The sequence below is a fragment of the Geospiza fortis genome, unplaced genomic scaffold (assembly GCF_000277835.1).
Source record: "Geospiza fortis unplaced genomic scaffold, GeoFor_1.0 scaffold221, whole genome shotgun sequence".
In the NCBI taxonomy this organism is placed as follows: Eukaryota; Metazoa; Chordata; class Aves; order Passeriformes; family Thraupidae; genus Geospiza; species Geospiza fortis.
The window spans coordinates 1390090-1397332 of NW_005054395.1; the positions used below are offsets into that span (position 1 = coordinate 1390090).

The 7243-nt window shown below is 40.7% G+C and overlaps 1 protein-coding gene across 1 annotated transcript in view; it reads left to right on the forward strand.

Moving 5' to 3' along the window:
* The window catches only part of ANKFN1 (ankyrin repeat and fibronectin type III domain containing 1), a 103101-nt gene extending 96174 nt beyond the window's left edge, over positions 1–6927 (forward strand). The window contains exons 17-19 of the mRNA XM_014308954.2: positions 458–624; positions 3773–3992; positions 6134–6927. Coding sequence (XP_014164429.1) covers positions 458–624; positions 3773–3992; positions 6134–6927 — 1181 coding nt within the window. The remainder of the gene's footprint in view (positions 1–457; positions 625–3772; positions 3993–6133) is intronic.
* Positions 6928–7243: the final 316 nt, after the last annotated feature.

Here is a 7243-nt window from a genome sequence, read left to right on the forward strand (position 1 = left end):
TCAGCACAGCCCAAGAGAAAGTTATCAGCCTTCAAAATTTTTTTTAATTGTTTCATTCTGAAACACTCAATTTAAGAAAAAAAATTAAATATTAGTTTCATTTTCCGGCCATGTCACTACTTTCTTGATAAAAGAAATGATGAACTATAAAAGCCTCAGAAATAGCCTTTCTGATTAAAGTTATCAAGGGCAAGATAGCCTCTGGAGCTGCATACTAAGGACCTGATTATCCCTTCACTTAGATGTAATTAGAAATGACTCTTTTGAAATCAGTGAAGCTACTGAGTAAATCCAGTGTAAATGAGAGAACTGAAGCCTGTATTATTCATTTCTAGCTTAAAGAAACCCATCCAGAGTTAGTTACTATATTTAATAAAATTTGTGTTCTGAAAGCTAAGGATTTCATATTTCATAACCAGAATGTAACAATTTTCCTTTGCACTTGGTCTTTTCACAGCTCATTTTTGCTGTTACAAGGAAAAATTTATAAGCCTGTATTGCCGCCTTTCTGCTGTCATAGAGCTGGACTCTCTGAAAACCCAGCAGTCCCTGAGGGAAGCAATTTCAGACAGTGAAGTCGCTGCAGCCAAACAAAGACACCAGCAAGTTATAGACTACATACAGGTAATAGTCTGTTTCTGACTATTCCAAGGAGATTTTAAGGTGGCTTTCTTAAAAATTGCATAGGGCTGTAATTTGAAATCTAAATGGAGAATTATTCACAGACATCATAAAAAGAGCAGTTGTATCAAAAGTGCAATTCTGTTTTTATGAAATTCAAACCCAGAACATGCTTTCCTTAGTTGTTGCTTTTATAGAAGGATTTTTATGGGTAAAATCAAATGACAGTTATACTAGACTGTTATAAAGAAATGTGTCAGTCTGCTTGTAAAACTCCCTCCCATCTAACGTGAGGTAAGCTAGCACCATGTCTGGGCATTCATTTGTGTAAGAGTTTTTCTTTGTCTGTATGAACTGGGGACATTTTTCACCACAATAATTTGGCAATTAAAACAATTAAAATGAAAATTCTGACTAGGTTGTGGAGACAATCTCCACTAACAATATCACACTCAGGAACACAGCTCTGCATTTCAGATGTCAAGCTGGCCCCAAAAGCAGCTGTGAGCCTGGCCAGCAGCATGCAGTGGCACTGCTTCAGTCCTCCAGTGCAGGAGGATCACCAGTGTTACCACACTTGTGCAATTTGCTTATTCTCTGTCCCTCATCCTGATTTTCCTCCACTGCTCCCAAATCAAGACTTTACCTACTCAACTCAGGGCTCTTTGAACTACACTCCATTGTGCAGCACAGCAAAGCCTGTCCTTTTGCAAATGGTTTTGATAATTGGTTATTTATAGATAAAGCTCATTACTTTTGCAGAGTATATCTATGGGCATGTTTGACCTGTCTCTCTACAAGAGAGATGCAAATAACTTTTCAGCTCTATATCTTAATATTCAAGCTATCTTCTGTTGGAATAGGGGTCAAGACACCATTTATCCCATTGACAAGATGTTTGGCCCTCCACAGAACAAAAGGATAATATTTCTATTTCTCTTTGTTCTACATGCAAACCCCCTTTGCCTTGTCCACTTGGAGCTTTGGGCAACCTGCAGCAGGGCAGAGAGGGAAGATCCATTGTACTCCCACTCTCAGTCACCCCATTCTCACACTCAGAAAATCTAGCTTTCTTGCAGTCTGCAGGAGAATTTGGAACATTTTTATCCTTCACATAAAACCCAAGCATTTTTATATTAATGTCCTGGTACTGTATAGACAGTTCTGTGTTGCTCTTCTCCAAAGTGTTTGAGTCACATATCTATGCTGGGAAAATATGGGAGAACATTTTAAACTTCAGTGTTTTGTGCTGAATTATTGTGACAGTGTATTAGGCTTGTCAGGTTTCCTCTCAAATGAAAACCAGCTGTATTCCACCTATTGGCAAAAATATCTCTGCCTACCACATACCACAATCTTCAGTGGTGACCACGAAACCACAAGAGCATTTGTGTGATCCCAGATCTAAGACAGTGTTGAAGTCACTACACAAACCAAACATTGTAAAGAGCAAGGGAGTCTATATAAATGCAGTTCTGAAAAGGAGTCAGAGGGCAACTGAAAAGTAAAAATTATTGAAAAAAAAACCAGCCAGAATGTAAGGTACTTGGAGTCTTTACCAGAATGTTACAGAGAAAGGAAAGAAATCTACAGACACTGAAACTAAAACTGAAGTTAAGCTGTAATTCATATCATGTAATGCTTCAAATGTTCCTAGATTGTAAAAGAAACAACATTCATTACAATGTCCTGGGAGAAAACCAACAGGGTTTGCATTTTAATAAACTGCATGCAGGATGGTTCTTGTTTGGGGTTGAGGGAGGATCACAGAAAGGATGTATAAAATCTCTAAAATCAAATAGGTGAGATGTTTGCTAACTGGAATTCTCTTCATGGAGCTACACTGAAGTCTTGAAATTATGCAGGATTATGAATTAATCTCTGAACCATTTGCTATTCTTATTGATGTATATTCTTAGCTCATATTAACTCAGTGGCAAGGCTTGCACTGACATCATTGGAGTCGGGATTTCACCTTTACATAAAAATGGCCATACTAGGTCAAAACCAAGATCCAGCTGCCCAGCTATCCTGCCTCCAACACAGCTCATCAGGAACTACCCCAGCAAATCTGGCATCTACAGCATCCCTTGGGAGTAAATTTCACTTTGAATATGCATTTTGTGAAGTATCTCCAGCTAAGAGAAGTTGTCTTTAAATATCAGTCAGCAGGCTCTCTGATCCCTCTGGCACTCTGATCCCTCTGGCACTCCCCTAGCAGACAATTGTCACTGCACAGAGTACCCCTCACTTTTGCCTGTCTATTACTGACTGAACTCTCACTGCATTCCTGGAGAATGTAGCTTGTGTAACTGCAAAGCAGCTTCCCTCAAGCACTGCAATATTAATAGGAAGGCTCACTTGACATTCAGAACCTTCTGTAGGAAAAGTGCAAGGGAAGTTCTAGAAAGGACATTGCAGCAGGAGAGTATTTACTCACATCTACTCTCATTTGATGGTTGCAACATTTGCTCAGCCATCAAAGATCTTGAATGGCTTGAAGATGATGTTTAAAGATGTTGAAAGTGTTCCATTATCAAAACACTCTTCAGACCCATATTAAACAGCATCTTTCCTCTCTGCAGAGATATTTAAACCTACATCCTGCTATTGATTTAGGCACTTGTCTCTTATTGCCATCAAAAGGCATGTCTTACAACTGCTTTTGGGTAGACTTATACTTTTAAAATGTATACAGACTAAAATGGCAAGGAAAAACTGCAGTTTGGCTCATAGATGTGCTTCTGCCCTCCATTTATGTGTATGTTCTTTGATAAAAACTAGGTCTGACCTGAGCAATTGCTTGGACCTGTGTTTGCAAAGATACTCCAGATCTATCACTTTTATTCCAGTGCAGAATCAAACCAACTTCCAGGTGTGCTACAAACTGATCAAATTTTTACTCCATCAAAATACAATTTTCATTTTCTTTCCATGTCAGTCTTTAGGTCTGGATTCACCCCTCCTAACTACACATTCTTAATTGAGGTACCTCTTAACCAAAATCAGTTCAGACCTCCTCAATCTGAATGTTCTTTTGAGGGATCATGCTGCTCTCTCTTGGCAGTGACTACAGACTTGCACTGTAGTCACTTAGGTAGAATTAATACTCATACTTAACTGTATTTTGTCACTATTGTTTTCTTCATAGCAAATTGATGAGATCTGGAGGGACATGAGATGGATCACAGAAGCACTGCAGTATGCAAGATACAAGCAGCCAGCAGCAGGCCTGCCCATAAAGAAGCTTGTGGATTTTTCAGAAGAACACTCTCAAAAGAAAATGAGCTCCACCTCTTCACATCTAGATTGTCTTCCTTCACCTCCCCCTTCTCCTGAGCCTAGAATCCAGAGGAGAAAAGCTGTGAGTGGTAAGAGAACTTTTCTTCTTTTACCAAGCACTCTTTGAACTCACTTTTAATTATAACAGTTTTTGTATGTCTTTTCATAAAAGGAGTAAATTTTTCCCATACCTGTCAAGGTATTTTAACAATCATTTTACCAATCATTTGCCACTCAGTATACTGATCTTTCTGTAATCTTTACAATCATTTTTTACTTTCAGCTACTCAGAATAATTGCTCATCATCAGCCAACTTTGTCACCTCACTTTTCCAGATCATTTAATGCACAGGTTGGAAGAGACAAGTGCTATCACTGGCTTCTCCACGATGTCCAGAATTCCAGTAAAATCCATCCATGGTCAAAGCTGACTGCTTCATTTTTTTGCCTACACCAACAATCTGCTTTTTCATATGGAGGGAGCTTTCTCTTTGTTCCAATTACAGCTGCAGAGCCCATACTAAAGAACATTATCACAAGCTCTTCAGAGCTCTGACGATGGCTGTGTATTAATTGTGCACACGTTCAGAGTTTTGTTTGACTGATGAGACATGAGTTGTTAGCAAAAGCTACTGACCCATTCTCATCACTCATGTATCTATTATTCTTCCCCACAGTTTTCATTAATTTGACAGAATCTAAATCAAATTTTTCCACAGTTTCCATTTGCCACCTTCTGTTTCTCAGGTATTACAACCATTTTCTTTCCAGGCTTTCAGTTTTCCTCTGTTTTGCAGCAATTATTTCTCATGGCCCTCTTGCTTTGTTTTGATAGAGCAAATTTTAGTGCCAATTGTCCAGTTTAACAGCTGTTTTCACACACCTCTCAGAGTTTTCAGTGTTTTAGAGAAACATTTTGAATTACACAAATTACACAAATAAGTACCCACCTCACTGACCATTATTACTTCACTGCATAGCCAGAAAATTAAACTGATGAAAGAAATGGATCATAGGAAATAAAGATGAAGCAAATGAAACAGCAACACCCATTTTGCTGACAGAATAAGGACTTTGGAGGAAAAAATAAACCATCATTCTGCTGAGATGTCTTTAAGCAATAAGTAAATGAAACAGCAGAAACAAAAGCAACAGATGCTGCATTAAACAACTGCCATGACCATTATAGTAACAATAATTTGGGTTTTTTTCAAATTGGCAGTTTCATACAGTTAAGGAAAATTAATAAATCTATTCTGATTAGATTTCATGAGGTTAAAAGAAAAGAAGCCTGAAGAGACTGGTGCTTTGCTTCACTCCATTATACAGTGGTGTTCTTTCTCAGCACCCATCCCTGAACTGTTTTTCCCCTGTATTACAGACCATGAATACAGAATAATCCTTGGCTCTGGTGCAGTACAAACTGCAGTTTTATCTTGTCCTGCACACCCTGGATTCATTAATACTGGGCTCTATGGCAATTTACACAAGCTCTAAGTGAGCAGTCAGCACTGTATAAAATCGATGTTTAATTCCTGGAATCTAAGATAAACTATCCAGGGCAATGGAGCATCAATCTATTCTATTGCACATGCCACTATTTATTATGTTATTGATCCTTCTGAAGCCCAAAGACAGCAGCAATTTCAGTGCCAGTGTGAGATTTGGTCCACAAATTCGCATTTGAATTCTGTGTGTCTGTTTTGGATTTGAACACACAAGGCACCTGATGGCCAAAAGGGCACTTTTTATTTATCAACCTCCATGTTGTGCCTTGAGCCTCTTACCACACTTATACTTGCACACTGCTCACCATTAGAGAGATATAAATCTAGAGTAACTTAACTGACGTCTTTAATAAAAACAGAACCTGGATTACAGATTTTCTCTCTCACAAATCTCCATGTCTATGAAATTTAGTGAAAGCAAGATAAAAGAAAACAGATCCTCTCAGAACTTAATCCCAATTTAAATTCAATTTTTTCCCCAACATAATAAATTAATTCTTTCTGGTTTTCCTAATTCTGCCACCACCTGTCTAACACATCTGTGACTCCTCCCTGACAAATCCTCCCTGACTGCCTTTGCTGTCACCTCGGCCTGTGGCAATTTCACAGAGGAAACACACATACATTTCCAGCACTGGAGATTTAAAATTAGGATGAAAGCCACATAAATGACATGTCTCTGCTGAGCTTGTCCTGTGAGTGTTAACCAGCTCTCCTTGCAGACTCCCAGCCCTGCTCGGATGAAGAAGGCTGCTCCGAGGTGTTCCTCCCCACCGACAGCGACTACGACTCCAGCGATGCCTTGAGCCCAAGGGAATTGGACCTGATTTACTCCTCGTCCCAGGACATCTCCCAGCAGGCTGGCAGTGGCCTGGGTGGCAGTGCACCCAACGTGCTCCAAGCCCACGACCTGAAGCCCTGCCTGGCGCTGAGGGAAGGCCTGACAGAGTGTGGTGCCTTGGACACCAGTGCTGAATGTTGCACAGAGCAGATGAGCAGTCTGACAATGTCAGGGCTTACACCGAAAAGCACAGACAAGTCCTCCAGCTCCAAGCAGCCACTGGGCTTTTTAGGGAAAAAAAAGTTGGGGAAACACCAGCATTACAACTACTTTGGCCGGCAGCACCGCTGGCTGCGCGTGCACAGCGAGACGCAGGCGGGCTCTCTGTCAGAAGGGGTCTACACCCAGCACCTGATGAGATCTCCAGATCTGGCTCAAGAACCTACCTCCAGCGAGCAGGTGACCATTCCCATCGATGGGTCTCGGAGCACCTTCGTGCCTCATGCATCCAGCCTTCCAGAGGATGGCAAAGGCAAGTATGAGGAACCAAGGCATGATGTCCATAGGATACATGTGGAGCCTTATGAAACATTTCTGGATGGAGAGGGCAGGTCCTGGGCGATAAGCACGGAGGCCGTAGAACACACAGATGTGCACAGTGCTATGCAACAGATCACGGGGCCAGAGGAGCAGTTGGGTTCTGCTGTCCCAGAAGTTTTCAGCAGCACCCTTTAACCCCAGAATCCTGCACTGCTTCCCATCACTCCACAGAGATATGAGCATTGTGATCATAAAGGCCATACTTTCAAAACCACTGGTGAAAATCCAGCTCCTGAAATGGCAGCTTGTGTCACTCTAAAGAATTGTGATCTTTTGACTTCATCGCCAGATTTCTGGTCTCACAGAGGTATCATCTGTCATGAAGTGAGCATTATTGTTACTGGCATCTGCAGTTTTGCAGGTAGACTCATAAGAGTCACCACATAACAATGTGCAATTGAGTATCAGGTTTTGCAGGTCTCTTCATTTCCATGTTTCTCTGAGCATGCAA